At 37.8% G+C, this 21,008-nt stretch overlaps 1 protein-coding gene across 4 annotated transcripts in view; it reads left to right on the top strand.

Moving 5' to 3' along the window:
- Positions 1-21,008, top strand: part of CCDC171 (coiled-coil domain containing 171) — a 333,839-nt gene that overhangs the window by 126,399 nt on the left and 186,432 nt on the right. For all 4 annotated transcript variants that reach the window (XM_040240019.1, XM_040240011.1, XM_040239996.1 and 1 more), the window contains 2 exons: positions 16,263-16,767; positions 18,618-18,734. In XM_040240019.1, the coding sequence (XP_040095953.1) occupies positions 16,263-16,767; positions 18,618-18,734 (622 nt within the window). The remainder of the gene's footprint in view (positions 1-16,262; positions 16,768-18,617; positions 18,735-21,008) is intronic.

Here is a 21,008-nt window from a genome sequence, read left to right as displayed (position 1 = left end):
TGACTAGTTCGATTTCCTTGCAGTCCAAGGGACTCTCAAGAATATTGTAAAGTAATTAGCCTCCAATTAAAATAAATAAATTTAAATTAAAAATAAATAAAAGCATTCAAATTAAAAGAAAAAAAGAGTATTCGCCAACACCACAGTTCAAAAGCATTAATTCTTCAGCGCTCAGCTTTCTTTATAGTCCAACTCTCACATCCATTTAGGACTACTGGAAAAACCATAGCTTTGATTAGACTGACCTTTGTTGGTAAAGTAATCTCTCTGCTTTTTAATATGCTGTCTAGATTGGTCATAGCTTTTCTTCCAAGGAGAAAAGATGCTTCCAAGCGTCTTTTAATTTCATGGCTGTAGTTACCATCTGCAGTGATTTTGGAGCCCCCCAAAATAAAGTCTGTCACTGTTTCCATTGTTTCCCCATCTATTTGCCATGAAGTGATGAGACCAGATGCCATGATCTTAATTTTCTGAATGTTGAGTTTTAAGCCAAGTTTTTCAGTTTTTTGAATGTTGAGTTTTAAGCCAACTTTTTCACTCTCCTCTTTCACTTTCATGAAGAGGCTCTTTAGTTCTTCACTTTCTGCCATAAGGGTGGTGTTGTCTGTATAGCTGAGGTTAATGATATTTTTCCTGGCAATCTTGATTCCAGCTTGTGCTTCATCCAGCCTGGCATTTCACATGATGTACTCTGCATATAAGTTAAAAATTTTTTTTTTGGGTGAACACTTAGGAGTCTGATTTCTGTTATTATGGTAAGTATGTATTTAACTTTGTAAGCAACTATCAAATTGTTTTCCCAAGTGGCTATCATTTTGCCTTCTCACTAGGCTTGTAAGAAAGTTCTGATTGCTCTGCATCTGTGCCAGCATGTGGTTTCATCATTTTTTTCTTTTTGTTTTTAGCTGTTCTAATAGGTGTACAGTGCTATGTCATTATGGTTTTAATTTAGACTTTCCCTAATGAATAATAATGTTGAGCATTTTTCATATGCTTATTTGCCATCTGTATATCTTCTTTGGTGAATTATCTATTCATATCTTTTGCCCATTTTGTAATTACATTGCTTATTTTCTTCTTGCTGAATTTCAAACATTGTTAGATATATGATTTGCAAGTATTGTCTCCAAGTCTCTTAAAAGAACTTTTGCAGAACCAGTGTTTTAAATTTATAAAGTTCAATTTGATACATTTTTCTCTTATGGCCTGGGCTTTTAGTATTGTATCTAAGAACTCTTTTCCCTAGTGCAAGGTCACCAGGATTTCTTCCTGCTTATTTTCTAGATTTCGTATAGTTTTAGGTTTTACATATAGGTCTGTGATCCATTTTGAGTTAATTTTTGTAAAGGTGTGAGGCTTGGATTGATTTTTTTTTTTCCTGCATTTGGATGTCCATATTCTAGCAGTATTTCTTTAAAGGCTATCCTTTTTCTATTGAATTGCCTTTGTATCTTTGTCAGAAGTCAGTTGGTTGCATTTGTCCAAGTCTATTATTTAGACTTTCTCATCTATTCCATTTATTTATATGTCTATTCTTTTTTCATTATCACACTGGTTTGATTTTTGTATTTTTTGGTTAGTCTTGAAATCAGGTAATGTGAATCTTCCAATTTTCTTCATTTCCTATCACTTTAAAAAAATGGGATAAATTTGACATGCAATGTGGTGTAAATTTAAGGTATACATCATATTACTTTGATATATTAATGTATTGTGATATGGTTGCCTTTGTAATATTTATTACATTATATGCTTACAGCACCATATTATTGTCTATGTTCAGTGAACATATATGACATCTAATCAGATGGTAAAGACTCTGCCTGCAATGTAGAGATCTGGGTTTGATCCCTGAGTCGGGAAGATCTCCTGGAGAAATGACTGGCTACTTGCCTGGAGAATTCCATGGACAGAGAAGCTTGGCAGGCTACAGTCCATGGAGCCACAAAGAGTCGGACATGACTGAGTGACTGAGCACAGCACACAGCATGATCCTATTACCTGTATCTTAATTGTTTCTGGTTCATTTTCTGTAGGTCTTTTCCTTCACTTGTGTTTCCTGCCTAGAGAAGTTCCTTTAGCATTTGTTGTAAAGCTGGTTTGGTGGTGCTGAATTCTCTTAATTTTTGCTTGTCTGGAAAGCTTTTGATTTCTCCATCAAATCTGAAGGAGAGTCTTGCTGGGTAGAGTGTTCTTGGTTGTTGGTTCTTCCCTTTCATCACTTTAAATATATTATGCCTTTCCATTGTGGCTTGTAGAGTTTCTGTTGAGAAATCAGCTGACAGTCTGATGGGAGTTCTCTTGTACGTTGTTGTTTTTACACGTTTGATCTCCTTAGATTCTGCATATAAGTGATGTTGTGCAGTGCTTGTCTTTGTCTGTCTTGTCTTGCTTAACATATTATGTTCAAGATTCATTCATGCTGTCACCAATGGCAGGATGTGTTCCTTTCTCATGGGTGAAAAATATTACATTCTGTAGGTAAATCTTTTTTACCCATTCATTTGTTGTTGGTCTTTTGGGTGGTTTCCGTATTTTGGCTGTTGTGAATAGTGCTATGGTAAACACAGGAGTGCATATATCTCACTGAATTACTGTTTTCATTCCCTTGGGTATGTTCTGAGAAGCAGAATTCCTGGATGGCAGGTCTAGTTTTAAGTTGTTGAGGCACCGTCATATTGTTTTCCTCAGTGGCTGGACTAACTTACCGTCTTTCCGGCAGTGTGTAAGGGTTTTTCCACCACGCCCTCACTGTCCCCTGTTGTCTCTTGTCTTCTTGACGATAGCCATCTCAACAGCTATGAGGTGACGTCTCATTGTGGTTTTTACTTGTCTTTCCCTGATGATTAGTGATGTTGAGCATCTTCTCATGTGTCTGTTGACCATTTTGATGTCCGGTTTGGAAAAATGTCTATTTAGTTCTTCTGCCCATTTAAAACTATTTTTTTTGGTTATTAAGTTGTTATTAATTCTTTATGTATTTTGAATATTAACCCCTCATCTGATACATGATTCGTAAAAATTTTCTTCCAGTCCGTTGGCAATCACCTCATTTTGTTAATTGTTTATTTTGCAGTGCAGGAGCTTTTGAATGTGATATAGTCCCATTTGTTGATTGTTATTTGTATTGCTTGTGCTTCTGATGTCATATCCAAAAAAAATCATTCCCAAGACAGATATCTTTGGGCTTTATCTCTATGTTTTCTTTAGGAGTTTTATGGTATTAGGTCTTATGTTTAAGTCTTGGATCCATTTTGAGTTAATTTTTGTGAGAGGTATGAGAAGAGTCTAGTTTCATTGTTCTGTACATGTTTCTCCAATTTTTCTGGCACCATTTGCTGAATAGACCATCCTTTTCTCATTGGTTTTCTTGGTTCCCTTGTTGAATATTAGTTGACCATATAGGGTGGGATTTAATTCTTGACTGTCTGTTCTGTTCCATTGGTCTAGAAGTCTGTTTTAGTGCCAATGCCATATTGTTTTTATCACTATGGCGTGCTGATGCTGTGATCTTACATATAGGAAATCCCAAAGAGTCAATCAAAAACTATTGTAATTAAGTAATTACATGTAATTGATGTAATTAATGATTTTAGTAAAGTGGCAGGTTACAAAATCAACTTATAGAAATCTGTGACATTCCTTTACACTAATGAAGAAGCCTTGGAAAAATAAAGTGCTCCTGTTCACAGTAGCATCAGAAACAATAAAATATTTAGGAATAAATTAACTGGAAAAGTAAAAGATCTGGACAATAAAAATGACAAGACTTTGCAGAAATAAATAGAAGATACAAACAAAGAGAGACACATCCCTTGTTCATGGATCAGAAGAATTAATATTGTTAAAATGACCATACTACCCAAAACGATCTACAGGTTCAGTTCAATCCCCATCAAAATATCAAAGGAATTCTTCATAGAAATAAGAGAAACGAGCCTAAAATGTGTGTGGAACCACAAAAGACCCCTAACAGTCAAAGCAACCTGGACAAAAAAGAACAAAATTCTTGATTTCAAACTATCCTATCAGTGTTTTGAACTCATTTCCTTTATAAATCTGCAGGAAGGCATAGCAATTCACTTTCTCAAGTAAAGGAATCAGCATCACAAATGCTGATGTTTTAGGAGCAGCTCTCACTGAAGACTTTTTTCCTGAAGAATGTGTAACATATGGCTTTGATCCCTGAATATGCAAATTGAAACTATCATTTTCATTATTCCTGAATGTACATTAATATTATATATTGGCATTTGTCTGTATTATTTATGTACAGTATTTGAATTTTCATAAAATATAATTGGATACACAGCAACATTTAATTTGGGTTTATATTTGGTAAACTAATATTATATTGCATATTACAGTATCTGTAAATTTCATTTTGGGATATTTTCCTATGATTAATTCTATATCTCTGCTTTTTTTCCCGAGCTGCAATGCAGATAAAGATATTTTCATTTTATATTATTTAAACTTCAAAAATTATGTTGATAAGGACATGAGAGGGAAAAATCCACAGTTTTGATAGGATTATGGGTTATAGAGAATGTTATATGTCAGGAGAACATAGCCATTAATAGATACCACCTGCTGGAAAATAAATGACTTATCCATAGAGTCTCTGTTTAGTGTTTGGTTATTGTAAATAAGTGGTTAGTAAAAGGTAGTTTAATAAAAATCAGTTTTTGGATATGAATAGCTTTTATTTGAAAAAATGCGGAATAATTTGCAAGACTTTCGGATGTTTAAGCTTTAAAGCAGGTGGTGGGAATGCTATTAGGTAATAAAATTAGAGTAGGAAGCTTGGTTTTAGCATGTTTTTGCGTACGTGCTAAGTTGCTTCCACCTGCAGAGTGGCAGACCTGGGTTCGATCCCTGGATTGGGAAGATCCCCTGGAGGAGGGAATGGCTGCCCACTCCGGTATTCTTGCCTGGAAAATTCCATGGACAGAGGAGCCTGTTGGGCTAGAGTCCATAGGGTGGCAGAGTCAGACAAGACAGAGAGACTTTCACTTTCTTAAGTTGTTTCAGTCGTGTCCGAGTCTGCGACCCTATGGACTGTAGCCTGCTAGGCTCCTCTGTCTGGGTAGTTCTCCAGGCCAGAATACTAGAGTGGGTTGCTGTGCCCTTCCCGACCCAGGGATTGAACCTGTGTCTCTTATGTCTCTTGCGTTGGCAGGAGGGTTCTTAGTGCCACCTGGGAAGCTCTCGCATGGTTTTAGTATTAGTTAAAATGTGCTAGCTACATGGTTGGGTAATTTGTGAATTTAAATAACTTTGGGCCATCATATAAATATATCTCAAACATCTTTGCCTACCAAAGCATCAGGACTGAGTGCCATGATACATTGCTTTACTGACTTTGCTTTTGTAATTTTAGTATTTATATTCTTGTTTCTTTTCTGTCTGAAAAGATGAAATTACTGGAACAAGAACTTCCTTTCTAAAACTAAAGATTTTTCACTGTCAGTTAAGTATGGTTAACCCTTGATATGATGTTTATTTTAAACACTTCTAGTTTATGTGACAGTTTAGTAAAGTCCCCTTCTCCAGAGGATCTTCCCAACCCAGGGATGGAACCCAGGTCTCCCACATTGCAAGTGGATTCTTTACCAGCTGAGCCACAAGGGAAGCCCAAGAGTACTGGAGTGGGTAGCCTATCCCTTCTCCAGCCGATCTTCCTGACCTAGGAATCGAACCAGGGTTTCCTGCATTGCAGGCAGACTCTTTACCAGCTGAGCTATCAGAGAAACCCTTAGTAAAGTCAAGTGAGTTTAAATTGAAGAAGAAAAATCAAAGAAATTCAGGTTCATCATAATATATTGCATTTTATTTCTCTTCCATCACATTATTAAGAGTACATTTGGCTAGAAATAAGTTACTCATAAAAGTGTTGTTAGATGTTAAATTTTTTTACTTTTAAATTGAATTCTAAAAATATTCAGAGGTAAAAGTGCAGCTTGTTTATATTGATGATGGTAGGGAGACATGATTTACAAGGAGTTAGACACAGTTCGGAACACACTGTTACGATTGGGCACCTCTAATGAAATACAGGAAAGTTCTCTGACTACTTTTCAAATAACTGTTCTAGAAGTTGTTTTTATTAATAATAATACTATCAATTGAATTTTTATAATGCTTGATCCCATTTTTAACTCTTTTTCATACCTTTGCTTGCCTCCTCTTCCATGATCCTCATAATAAACATGTGAGAAAAGTCACTTAAATATCATTTCTGTTTTACAAATGTGAAAAGTAAGATTCAGAGAACTGCTCATTTGTATAGTGAGGAAGTTGTGGGGTCAGAATTAGGATGGAGATAACAGATATGACATGTTTAGCACCTTGCTTGGCATTTAGTAACTACAAAGTAAACATTGTGTGCTGTTTGAATATATTATCATCATCCTTATCAGGGAGTCTTTTTTTGCATCATGCTAAACACTTTCCCTGGTAGCTCAGAGGTTAAAGCATCTGCCTGCAATGCAGGAAAGCTGTGTTCGATCCCTGGGTTGAGAAGATCGCCTGGATGAAGGAAATGGCAACCTACTCCAGTATTCTTGCCTGGAAAATCCCACAGACAGAGGAGCCTGGTGGGCTATACTCCACTGGGTAGCAAAGAGTCGGACATGTCTGAGCGACTTCACAAACACTTTCTTTTAGGAACATGCTATTTTTGTATATGAAGTAATATCTGAAAACAGGTCTAGTGACAACTCAGTTTTATATTTCCTGACCTCACTTTTCTGAGTGAATCTTGTTTATTTAGTAATTAAACATGATAATGTATGAAAAAGCTAACCAGGGCCACACTGTTAATCAAAGTTGATAGTTCTTGGTCTTGTTTTTTTCAGACTTCTTTTTTCTGAGAGATTGAAATTTTAGCATACTGTATTGCAAAATTACTACCGTAGGTAAGAATAGCAAAATAACTTTACAGAATATAATTATTAATTGAATAAATGTTATGTATAAGATTTATGGAACACTCTGTTTCATTCTGTGAGATACTTATTTCCTCAAAAAGTGTCAGATTTAGTTGGAGAGGCACTATAGAAACGTGTGAAAAATTAAATAATAGAAGGTTTATCCTGAGGTTGTACATAATTACTTGCCAAAAGAGTGCTATCGACTCAGAAGAGAAGATGGTTAAAGTTTGAAGCCTTCATAGAGGAGACTAGAGCCACCTGGGCTTTGTATTCAGCATCTGAAAGCCCATAAGGAAGGGAGGCGTGAGACAGATCTGATCTTAGAGGTCATGCTAACTTTCTAGCAGTCTGAGGTAATATCTTTTAACAATCACTAAATCAAGCATTTGGCCTGTATTGACAGTTTATTTTCAGTCAAATGATGAAGAGAACTCTTTTTCTTTTGAGGGCTTGACTTATCTCTTTGGATAGTTTTATAATTTGTATTGCCTTAGAAACTAGAGAATACACACAGGCATGTACCGTTTTTGACACCTATTATTTTTGACGTGCTAAACTTCCAAATGAAATTAAAAGATGCTTGCTCCTTAGAAGAAAAACTATGACCAACCTAGACAGCATATTAAAAAGCAGAGACATTACTTTGCCAACAAAGGTCTGTCTAGTCAAAGCTATGGTTTTTCCAGTAGTCATGTACATGGATGTACATGGAGTTGGTCTATAAAGAAAGCTGAGCACCAAAGAATTGATGCTTTTGAACTGTGGGGTTGGCGAATATTCTTGAGAGTCTCTTGGACTGCAGGGAGATCCAACCAATCCATCCTAAAGGAAATCAATCCTGAATATTTATTGGAGGGACTGATGCTGAAGCTGAAACTCTAATACTTTGGCAACCTGATGCAAAGAACTGACTTATTGGAAAAGACCCTGAAGCTGAGAAAGATTGAAGGCAGGAAGAGAATGGGAAGACAGAGGATAAGCTGATTGGATGGCATCACCGACTCAATGGACATGAGCTTGAATAAACTCTGGGAGTTGGTGATGGATAGGGAGGCCCGGTGTGCTACAGTCCATGGGGTTGCAGAGTCAGACAGGACTGAGTGACTGAACTGAACTGAACTGAAACTTCCAAAATGAAGATAGTGTTTTTAAGGTAAGTAAATAACTGTTATGGGATTTCAGTATATATATTGAAGACCAGATAATGAAATTGCTGGGTTGTGTGGTAACTTTGTATTTAACTTTTTGAAGAACTGCCAAACTTTTTCAAAAGTCTGTGCACACCATCTCAACATTTCCATTGACAATGTATTGAAGACTCCAATTTCCTCACAAAATGTGCTTTATTTTTTAACAGAGAAACATTTACATTGTAGGAAAAACAGGCAGATTTATGTTTATTATTTTAAAAAAACTACCATTGTATAAGAAATATAGGTAACATAAAAATAAAACCTTTTAAAATGAAGTCCTTTGATGTCTATTTGTCACTGACTGTCCAGTTTGCAGTTTAATTTTTTGCCAACGTAAAGAATGAGAACTCAGCAAGTAAAAGTGATAAAAAAAGTTTTACTCCACAGGGAAGTGTCTGATTTCTGGCCCAAGGTCTCAAAGTTCATGGGTTGCTGAAAGCCAATAGATGTCCCTTAAAGCTTCTGTATTTCAGGAAGTAAGTGCATAATTCATTAAGGGAAGAAGCTGTCCTGTTCACTTCATTTTCAGTGCACTTTGAATTTATCAGAGTCATGGAAAACTAGTGAAATTAGATAGAATTTTTGGCATGTCAAAAAAAACTATGTAGAAGATATAAAGTTTATAAAAATTTCAGGTTGTTAAACTTTTTAAAGATATTTTAAGGGGGAATTTGTGAATATTATTTCTGAAATTAACACACCAAGGAGCAGATTATCTCAGTACTAGGAGTGCTTTTGTTCTATTTGAAGGTGATGTTCCTTATGTTTGTTAGAAAAATGTTAGCCTTTAATCTTTGGTAAAGAACACCAGTTTTCTTTTTAAGACATATTTGCTCTTATAGTAATTTCCAGCCTTACTCTCAAACAAGCTTTGTTATTCAAGAAGAATTCATGGTAAATAATGCAATAGCTCTGCAGGTCCCCCTGGAATATCAGGATTAATTTAAAACAAAATTTTGACATGTTGATAAGGTCCAAATTATATTTAGAAATTATATCTTTTTTGATTATTTTTTTCTTTGCTTTATATTTGTAAAGTTTTTATTCACTGGCTATTTACTCAGTGCTTATTATGGGTAAAGTGCTGTTCTAAGCACCAGGGAACATTTTATAAAGGATTATTTAGTTCATTTAATACTTATTAAATACTTGAAGGGTATAAAGCATTGTGACAGGCACTGGAGTAAATAATCCCTGGCCTTTAGGAACTAAAACTCTATTGCATTTGAGGGAGAGTAAATAAACACACATGAAACAAGTAAGTAGCAGTGTAGAAATAAGTGTCTAGTAGTTTAATTATGTTCAGAGAAGGTCAAGGTCAACATGAATAGGACTGATAGTAATAGGTGTCATGGAATAGATATACCCTGAAATGGGTTCAGGATATGGTTAGAACTTACGTAGCATTAGGGAAGTCAGCACCTGGTGGTGCTGGAGACCATGGATAAATTGTGAAAAGGCATAGTAAGGTTCATGTCTGGATAGCAGAAGAGCAGCCCATAGCCTTTTTCCTTCCAGCTGAGGATCCTGGGAAATGGTGATGTCTTTGCAGAAGGCATGTGGAGGTGTTGTGACTTGAAGGGGAGACCTTGGTTCAGTAAAGATAGAGTTCCAGCAGTAGGATTGGACTGACCCAGTTCGACATGAAACTAGCTTTGAAGTTTAGGGGTGAATAGTTAGTGCCGATGATCATTAGAATTAAGGTGGTAGCGGTCGAGATGAATGAGGATGTATTTTGTAGATAAGCCCTCTTGTGCTTGTGGATGGTTCTGATTTGGGAATGGAGAGGATAAGGTGAAAGAAGGAGGAATTAAGACTGATTACAAAGTTTTTGACTTGAAAAATTGGGCAGATGTTTGTTCAATTTACTGATATAAAGAAGACTATTATAAACATGTTTTAGGGCTTCCCAGGGTTTCCTGGAGTGTGAAGTCAAGTGGGCCTTAGGAAGTATTACTATAAACAAAGCTAGTGGAGGTGATGGAATTTCAGCTGAGCTATTTCAAATTCTAAAAGATGATGCTGTTAAAATGATGTACTCAGTATGCCAGCAAATTCGGAAAACTCAGCAGTGGCCACATGACTGCAAAAGGTCAGTTTTCATTCCAGTCCCAAAGAAGGGCAGTGCCAAAGAATGCTCAAACTACTGCACAGTTGCACTCATTTCACATGCTAACAAGGTCATGTTCAAAATCCTTCAAGCTAGTTTTCAGCAGTACATGAGCCGAGAACTTCTACATGTACAAACTGGATTTAGAAAAGGCAGAGGAACCAGAGATCAAATTGCCAACACCTGTTGGATCATAGAAAAAGCAAGGGAATTCCAGAAAAAACATATACTTCTGCTTCACTGACTATACTGCAGCCTTTGACTGTGTGGATCACAACAAACTGGAAAATTCTTAAAGAGATGGGAATAGCAGACCACCTTTCCTGTCTCCTGAGAAACCTTTATGCAGGTCAAGAAGCAACAGTTAGAACCAGACATGGAACAACAGACTGGTTCAAAATTGGTAAAGGAGTACATCAAGGTTGTATATTGTCTCCCTGCTTATTTAACTTCTATTCAGAGTACATCATGCAAAATGCCAGGCCGGATGAATCACAAGCTAGAACCAAGATTGCTGGGACAAGTATCAATAACTTCAGATATGCAGATGATACCACACTAATGACAGAAAGTGAAGAGGAACTAAAGAGCCTCTTGCAGGTGAAAGAAGAGCGTGAAAAAGCGGGCTTAAAACTCAACATCCAAAAAACAAAGAAAATGGCATCTGCTTCCATCACTTCATGACAAACAGATGGGAAAAAATATGGAAACAGTGACAGACTTTCTATTCTTGGGCTTCAAAATCACTGTGGACAGTGACTGCAACCTTGAAATTAAGACACTTGCTCCGTGAGAGAAAAGCTCTGACAAACCTAGACGGTGTGTTAAAAAGCAGAGACATCCCTTTGTGACAGAGGTGCATATAGTCAAAGCTCTGGTTTTTTAGTAGTCGTGTGTGGATATGAGCATGCATGCACGCCAAGTTGCTCCAGTAGTGACCAACTCTTTGTGCTTCTATGGACGGTAGCCCGCCAGGCTCCTCTGTCCATAGGATTTTCCAGGCAAGAATAGTGGAGTGTATTGCCATTTCCTACTCCAGGGTATTTTTCCAACCCAGGGATTGAACCTGATTTTCTTACATTTCCTGCATTGGCAGGTGGGTTCTTTACCACTGTCGCCACCTGGGAGTTGGACCATAAAGAAGGCTGAGCCCCGAAGAATTGATGCTTTCAAACTGTGGTGCTTGAGAAGACTCTGGAGAGTCCCTTGGACTGCAAGGAGATCCAACCAGTCCATCCTAAAGGAAATCAGTCCTGAATATTCATTGGAAGGACTGATGCTGAAGCTGAAACTCCAATACTTTGGCCAGCTGATGTGAAGAGCTGACTCATTCAAAAAGACCCTGATGCTGGGAAAGTCTGAGGGCAGGGAGAAGGGGGCAACAGAGGATGAGATGGCTGGATGGCATCATCGACTCAGTGGACGTAAGTTTGAGCAAAGTGGGATATCGTGAGGGACAGGGATATCTGGCGTGCTGCAGTCTGTGGGCTGGCAGAGTCGGATATGACTGAGTGACTGAACAAAATAACAGAGGCCTTCCCAGATGGTGCAGTTGTATAGAATTTGCCTGCTGTGCAGGAGACATAGGAGGCTTGTGTTTGATCCCTGGGTCAGGAAGGTCCCTTAGAAGAGAAAATGGCAACCCATTCCAGAATTCAGAGGAGCCTGGCAGACTGTAGTCTATAGGGCTTCAGAGAGTCGGACGGGACTTAATGACTGAGTATCCGCACGTGCATGGGGCTTCCCAGGTCGCTTGGTGGTGAAGCATCCACCTGCCAGTGCGGGAGAGGCGAGTTTGACCCCTGGGTCAGGAAGATCCCCTGGGGGAGGAAATGGCAACCCACTCCAGGATTCTTGTCTAGGAAATCTCATGGACAGAGAAGAAGCCTGGCGGGCTACAATCCATGGTGTCAGAGCTGGACATGACTTAGCAATTGAACATTATAAACAGATTTAATAGGAAAAACAGCAGTACTTGAGATGGTTATTGAGGTATCTAAGGAAAGATGCCTATTGCAAAGGTCCCCAAATCCCGGGCCATGGACTAACTGCAGCAGAAGGTGAGGAGCAGGTTGGTAAGTGAGCAAAGCTTCAACTGTTACTTCTCATCACTCCCCATTGCTTGTACGGCTGACTGAACCATCTCTGCCCCTGCCCCTGCTGTCCATGGAAAAATTGTCTTCCACGAAACCAGTGCCTGATGCCAAAAAGGTTGGGGACCACTGGGCTAATGGGCAGTCAGATCTGTATTGTGGATTTCAGTAGAGCTACCAGGAATGAGGGAATATAATTGTTAAAAAATAATTAAAACTTTTAGTATTTATTCATGCATTGGAGAAGGAAATGGCAACCCACTCCAGTGTTCCTGCCTGGAGAATCCCAGGGACGGCAGAGCCTGGTGGGCTGCCATCTGCAGGGTTGGGCAGAGTTGGACACGACTGAAGTGACTTAGCAGCAGCAGCAGCAGCATTAATATTAGTGTGGTTTTCTTAGTCTAACATTTGTCAGTAAGAGCTTTAAAAATTTAAGTACTTCATTTCATTATTTTAAAATCCTTAATTCAAATATCTCACTTTGCTAATTCTAGTTATTTAGTTCAATATTGTCCCAGTTGATTGTTTTGATAACCATTAATATTTATCTTGATTATAATTACTCAAACCAAGAATGACTTAGGACAACATGTGACAATTAAACAGTCTTTAGAGATTGCTTTTTTACTTACATATAGACTTTACATGTATTCTTTTAACAATTTCTTCTTTTAAAAAATTGAGGTAGCTTATTTATAACTTTATTTAAGTTTCACGTGTACATTTTAATGCAATTTCTGGATACACTATAGCACACCCACTTCCACCAGTCTGGTTTCCATGCAGCGCCATACAGTTGACCCCTTTTTAACCATTTTGTCCTCCCCAGACCCTTTTCCTCTGGTAATCGCTACTCTGTCCTCTGGATCTGTGTTTGCTTTGGCTTGGTTTTTTTCATTTTTTTTGGTTCTTGTTTGTGTTTTGTATTCCACATGAGTGAAATCGTATGGTGTTTGTCTTTCTCTGTCAGACTTATTTCATTTAGCATAGTACCTTCAAGGTCCATCCCTGTTGTTGAAAATGGCTAGTTTTCATCTTTTTTTACGGTTTAATAGTATTGCATTGTATGTATAGACCACATCTTCCTTGTCTGTTCGTCTGTTAATGGGCACTTAGGTTGTTTGCGTATGTTGACTCTTGTACATAGTGCTGCGATAAACATAGGGGTGAACATATGTATCGTCCGGCCACTCACGATGGCTGTTCTCTTGCTCTTGGTACATCCCCTGTTTGACCAGTCCCTGCTTCACTCACATGAATATCCAGTTCTCTTAATTATCAGGCTTAATTAGCTCCTGGAAACTGATGCGCCCACCTGATGTCAATTCCCTCTATAAATGGTAGCCGCCTCCTCCCCTGAGTAGCAAAGACTGTTCCCACGTCCTGCCCAGCATCTGCCACACATGGTGGGGTGTCACTCCAGGACCCTTTGTGTAAGATCCCTCTATCCAATCAATCAAGGGCCCCTAACTTCCAAGCTGAAGACTGGTACCTGCTGGTCAGATCAGCAGCAGCATTTAGATTAGACGTAAAGTGCAGAATAATTGTAATGTGCTTGACTCATCCAAAAAGCATCTTCCCCAACTCTCTGTCCATGGAAAAATTGTCTTCCGTGAAACTGGTCTGTGGTGCCAAAAAGTCTGGGGACTGTGGCAGCAAACCATTGGTGTCTCTGAAACTGTCTCCAGGCTGTTGAGGCTGGGCAACTTTAAGACTTGGAGGGTGCAATGCAGCAAGATATCTTTTCAAGTTAGTTGTTCCATATTTCAATTTATATGGAAAAGTGGAATAGCTGGATCATATGGTAGTTATATACTTATTTTTTGAGTAATTTCTATACTGTTTTCCATAGTGATTGCACCAGTTTACATTCTTACCAATAGTGTGTGAATTCCCTTTTCCTCCACATCTTCACCAATTCTTATTTGTTGTTTTTTTGATAATAGCCATTCTAATGGGCATGAGATTGAGACCAAGGGTAGTCATCAGTTAGCTCCATTAAACTGTAAATTGCTTAATAAATAATTAACTGTAACCTGCCTTCATTGATCAAGCTTCCCTTGAATTGTCCTCTAGGCATCATGTAGCCTACAAGATGTTTGCCTGAGTTGGTTTTTCAGGAACTTAGAGTCAGCTGTGTCCAGTTAGAGTCTGAGCTGGTTAGGACTGGTGGTGACCTCTTGACGTCAGAAGACCAAAAACTCCACCCTCAGAACGTGCGTCCCATGGAGAAGCACGTAGCTTGGTTGCGCCTGTGCAGACTGATGATACCTCACCTTTTTCTTATCTCCAATTACCTCTCTTCATGCTCCCCACACCTCAGCTTTACCCAGGACCGTCTCCAGCCAGTGGCCTCTGGGGAGGTGGATGTTAGATTTGTTCTCCCATCTCTTCGCTTGGCTGCCTCGTGAATAAACCCTTTCTCTGCTGCAAACCTGTCTCGCCATTTGGCTCGCTGCATCTCGGGCAGTCGGACCTGGTTAGGTAACGAGATGATATTTCACTGTGGCTTTAATGTGCGTTTCCCTGATAATTAGTAATGTTGAACATCTTTTCATGTGCCTGTTGGCCCTTTTCATGCGTACTCGGGAAAAAACGTGTATTCAGATGTCTGCCCATTTTTTTTAATCGAGTTGTTTGTTGTTGTTGAGTTGTTATGAGTTCTTTTATGTTTAGATATCAGCTGCTTCTACGAAGTAGCCTAAAATGAAAATGGGCTGTGTAAGTCTAGCCTCTTAATTCTCTTTTCCAAAAATTCCATTGTGTTCCTGTTTTCTCTATATAGAGAGGAGTATTTTTGTCATATATTTGAGATTTTTATCAGTTTCTAGGTGTGTTTTAATTTCTCATCCTTATGCCAGGACTATCTATTTCCGGCTGCCTCTCTACCCTTTTATGCATTTCTGGCAATCTAGTGTAGCTCCACCATCATGTTATACCACAATCATTGATTTATTTGTCTGTTTTCCTAGCATATGGAATTTAGTGAGTAATCGATAAATGTTTATTGAATGATAAATGAATCAGTAAAAAAGTTGACATCTGTTATCTTCTAAATATTTGCTTCAGTAATTCCTTAATGATTAGACATAAGATTTCATGGAGAGTGAGTTTATTTTCTAGTCTATTTCTAGATTAAAATCAAGTGCCTGCAGTTAAAATTTCTTTGTGTTCCATATTAAGTTTTGAATTATATGTACCTTGATGAGGAAAAAAGGACCAGAGAGCTGCGGAGGCCCACCCCACAATTAGCATTTTTTTCCCCAGCACTGACGCTGTGCTTTGTGCAGCCTTCTGTCTTGGGAAAGAAGAAACTGAAGTAAGAGAGTGTATTCTGAGAATCAGTCCCTTCTCATCTAGTAAGTGGCAGATAGTCAGATGGTGTGTGTTGTATTATTTATTTAATCCTTTGCTATTCTGATAAAAAGTTGTCTTTTTACATATAGAAAAGCCTCTAATGCCTGTGTGATTTCTGTTTAAAAATAGGAAATAATTGTTACTGAGGAGTAGAAGAAATTTTCTTTTTTTGAATATGTGTATGTATGTGAAAATGTACAAGAAATTTACAAAATATTTTAAAATTTATGTGTTCTACTTTATGTAAAGCTTCCACATAAGAGGATTAAAAACCTGTGCACATTGGATCTAAGCTGTTTGGCCCACTGTTGCTCTGTCATACGTGTTTTTTTGGAATTTTAGAACATAGATCTTGGGAAGAAAAAGAAATAGTTGTTAGCAAAAGGCTTTCTTTTTTATTTATTTATTTATTTTTTTTAATAATTCTTTTTTTTTAATTTTTTAAATTTATTTATTTATTTTTAATTTTTACTTTACAATTCTGTATTGGTTTTGGCATCGATTGACATAAAGACGGGTTAAAATGCCCATTTGTTTCTTGATCAAATATATTATTTGACTTCTCTTCTTTTAGAAATTTCAAGAAATTGCTGAAAAAAATATGGAAAAATTGAACCGTATTGAGAAGTCACACGAACAATTGGTATTTGAAAATTCCCACTTCAAAAACTTGTTATCCCAGACCAAAAGGGAAAAGACCTCCTTGCTGGCAGCCTGTGCACTGATGGCTGGCGCCTTCTATCCTCTCTACAGCCGATCATCTGCCTTATCTACACAGAGAGATTTTCTCCAGGAGCAGGTCAACACCTTTGAGTTGTTAAAATTGGAAGTTAGAACTCTAGCCCAGGCTCTGTCAACAGTAGAAGAAAAGAAGCAAGAGGAAGCCAAGATGAAGAAAAAAACATTCAAAGGATTGATACGTGTATTCCGGAAAGGTGTTATTGCAATTTTGGCAGCAAACAGACTCAAGATTTTGGGCCAGTCGTGTGTCTCTCTTTTTACCTGGATGGAGAGTTTCAGAGAAGGCATAGGCGTTTTAGTGTGTACAGGAGAGCTCAAAGAAAAGCATAAATTTCCAAGTAAGATCATTTGGGCTTTTAAAAATCTAAGTTGAACGTAAGTGACATCCTAAGTGAATATGTTGGCTCATTATGCAAAGACTTTAAAAAATCATTTACAATGTCAAATCATGTAACATATCTACATATATAGGTATCAATAGATATATATGTGTGTATGAATAACTGTATATGTATATGTAAGTTAGGTTTTGATTTTTGTTGTAAACATTAAAATATAAACAAGGTAGCAAGTATATGTAATTTCAACTTGGTATAGCTTTATTATATTTCAGTGCTCTTCACAGTAAATTGAAGAGTTTGTACAGTGATTTTTCAGTAGTCAATCCAGAAACTCTGCCCTATTTAAAATTGATTAGTAGCATAAATTACTTTCACTTCATTTGAGTTAGTATAAAATGATCAGAGTTAAAAATCTGTTGAATAAAAATGGAGCAAATGTGAGTTTACAGCAAACGTCTTTTTGAATGCTTGACTGTTCCTTTTTTTTGTCTTTAAATCGTGATATGGTTGCTTTACAATGTTGTGTTAGTTTCTTCTGTGAATCGGCTGTTATGTATACATAAACCCTCTGCCTCTTGGACTTCCCTCCTACCCACTGATCCCACCGGTCTAGGTTACCACAGAGCACTGAGCTGAGCTCCCTGCACTGTACAACAGGTTCCTACTAGCTAACTCTTTTGCACATCAGTCAGTTCAGTTCAGTCACTCAGTTGTGTCCCACTCTTTGCTACCCTATGGACTGCAGCATGCCAGGCCTCCCTGTCCATCACCAACTCCCATACTCAAACTCATGTCCATCGAGTCGGTGATGCCATCCAGTCATCTCATCCTCTGTGTCCACTTCTCCTGCCTTCAATCTTTCCCAGCATCAGGGTCTTTTCAAATGAGTCAGCTCTTTGCATCAGGTGGCCAAAGTATTGGTGTTTCAGCTTCAGCATCAGTCCTTCCAGTGAATATTTAGAACTGATTTCCTTTAGGATGGACTGCTTGGATCTCCTTGCTGTCCGTGGGACTCTCAAGAGACTTCTGCAACACCACAGTTCAAAAGAATCAATTCTTTGGTGCTCAGCTTTCCTTATAGTCCAACTCTCAAATCCATACATGACTACTGGAAAAACCATAGCTTTGACTAGACAGATCTTTGTTGGCAATGTAATGTCTCTGCTTTTTAATATGCTGTCTAGGTTAGTCATAATTTTTCTTCCAAAGAGCAAGCACCTTGGAACATATTTTGCACATAGTATTTTAAACATAGTAGTGTCTGTGTCAGTCCTGGAATGCGTGACTATTCTGAGGCTACAATTATTTCAACTTTTAACTTTTCAAAAGTAAGCTATTAAATAATATAAGTAGAACTAAAGAAAGTTTTCTTCTCTTTTTTTATGATGTCAGTTACCATTACCATTATATATATAAATAGAGTCAATATCTAACATTTATTATAGACTTCTTCATGGAGAAGGCAATGGCGCCCCACTCCAGTACTCTTGCCTGGAAAATCCCATGGACAGAGGAGCCTGGTGGGCTGCAGTCCATGGGGTCACGATGAGTGACTTCACTTTGACTTTTCACTTTTCATGCATTGGAGATGGAAATGGCAACCCACTCCAGTGTTCTTGCCTGGAGAATCCCAGGGATGGGGGAGCCCGGTGGGCTGCCGTCTATGGGGTCCACATAGAGTCAGACACTACTGAAGTGACTTAGCAGCAGCAGCAGCAGCATACTAGATGAAGTTCTATGTGCAATTTTTGTTCTATTTCTTAAATAAATAAACATTCCCATAATTTTAAAATGAATTTTAATACTTTTTTGTAGCATTGCATAACGGATTTTTTCTATTTTTGTAGACTATCAAAAGGAGCAGTTACGTTGTTTGCAAGCTCTCAGTTGGCTCACCAGTACTGACCTTCTTGTTGCAATAATCAGTTCCATGGCTGAAGTACAGGAAGCTATTAGTAAAACAGGTATGATTCCCTTTTTTTAATGTCCTTGGAAAATACAAAAGTAAATGTCCAGGAATGCCTTTTGGTACAAATTCTGATAAACCTTCAAAGAAGAAAATGTATTTGTTTTTATCTTTCTTTTATTCAGCTAGAGAGATGATTAAATCTATATTTAATGAAGTAGTGAATTAATGCAATTTTTGGTGTATTATTTTGTCTTTATGGAGAAATGGTGAATACATCCACCTGTTTTTCCCCCTTAGGATCTGCTTTTCCTATGGAAAGCTCATTGTTAACTTTTTTATTAAGAATTGCTGGTAACGTTCTTTCAAATGTTTTAGTATTCCTTCTGTTTCTGGCTGTGAATTTCAGATAGTTGAATGATAAGTGAATCAGTAGAAAATTTTCCTCTTTCATATGGCAGTGTGTTTTTTTTGTTTGTTTGTTTAATTGTGTGTGTGTGTGTGCTCAATTGTGTCCAACTCTTGGCAACTCTATGGACTGTAGTCCACCAGGCTCTGCTGCCAATGTAGTTTTTCAGGCAAGAATACTGGAGTGGGTTGCCGTTTCCTCTTCCAGGAGATCTTCCTGACCCAGGGATTGAACCTGTGTCTCTTGTGTCTCCTGCATTGGCAAGCGGATTCTTTACCACTCCACCACCTAGAGTTAATTCGAATAATCTGCTCTTTTCCACTAGATGAAACCACCAAGAACCAGCAATTTCCAAAGGTCTAAAATTCAAGTTTATTTTCTAGTGGCAGACTGTGTGACTTGTTTGTGTGAAAGTTTTAATGAAAACTGATTTCTCTGCACTAAAAGAGTAACATACAGTTACCTACTGCTTAAGCTATGTCATTGGACTAATTATGGTCATTTCAGCCACATTAATAGTAAAAAAAAAAAAAGTATAGCAGACTTCTTAATACTTGACTGTGTAATAAAATATTCTAAGTATTAATGAAATAATTTGGGATTTATTTTAATTCTTTAAACAATTCTTCTGTGTAAATATGGATCATTTATTGTGATTTCAAACTTCTAAACCTAGGCTCCTGTAGTATAAAACTTATGATTCAAAGATTATTTTTAGATTTTTCCATAAATGTTGGTAAGAAATATGCATATTTTAATATATTGGCAAAACCTCAACACACTCGATTTGGAGTCTAAATAAAAGTGTACATAAATATATTTTAAGAATATTGGTAGCAATAAGTATAGGTAAGAACTATCAAGTGGAAGGTAGACCAAGAATGGTGTTGGTAAGTGCGTGCCTACTTTCAGGAACCAGCTGCCTTTGATGTTAGAACCTGGTATACCTCTAGCTGGAGGAAATAGCAAGTTCAAGAAAACTTATTTTAGGGAAGGTTTAAATGTTGGATAAGGAACACTACTTGGGTACATAAATAAGTACCCATTATATCTGGCTTCTGTTACATAGTGTCTGTGAGATTTATTCACTAATGTTTGCAGTTTTAAAATTTTGCTGTATTATGTTTCATTGTATAAATATACTACATGTATGAATTTATTTATCTGTTCTCTGGATAATGGACATTTAGGTTTATTATAGATTCTGGCTGCAATAATAAACTGTTATGACTATTCAAAAAAAAAAAAGAAATAGCAAGTTCAAGAAAACTTATTTTAGGGAAGGTTTAAATGTTGTTGGATAAAGAACACTACTTGGGACATTCCCTCGTGACTCAGTGTTGGAGAATCTGGCTGCCAGTGCAGAAGACATGGATTCGATCCCTGATACGGAAGGATCCCACATGTCATGGAGCATTTAGACCTGTGTGCCACAGCCGAGCTTGTGCTCTAGCGCCTGGGAGCTGCAACTGCTGAGCCCTCATGCTGCAACTCCTGGGGCCCACCTTCCCTCGAGCCCGTGCCTCGCTGCAAGAGATGTCACTGCAATGAGAAGCCTGTGCACCACAGCTGGAGAGTGGCCCCCACTCTCTGAAACTAGAGGGGGCCCACACAGCATTGAAGACCCAGCACAACCCCAGATTAAATAGATATATATTAACACTTTTTTAAAAGAACACTGCTTAGAGAAGAGAAAAATGAGGGTTGCTTAGAGAGGGAAGTACTGAAGAATATTAGAAAGGATATGGCCCAGGCAGATAATTGTTATTGAACTAGTACAAAAATTATCAATGTGAACCTTGATATTATATTCAGTCTTGCTAGTTATTAGTTGTGTGAAGCTGGGCAAGTTACTTAACTTTACCAGGCCTCACAGTCTTTACCTATAAATAAAGATAATACCGTCTTCCCAGTTGTTATGAG

This window comes from Oryx dammah, unplaced genomic scaffold, assembly GCF_014754425.2.
Source record: "Oryx dammah isolate SB20612 unplaced genomic scaffold, SCBI_Odam_1.1 HiC_scaffold_1, whole genome shotgun sequence".
In the NCBI taxonomy this organism is placed as follows: Eukaryota; Metazoa; Chordata; class Mammalia; order Artiodactyla; family Bovidae; genus Oryx; species Oryx dammah.
Note: the sequence above shows the minus strand (reverse complement) of the source record. Positions and strands in the feature narration are given on the sequence as shown.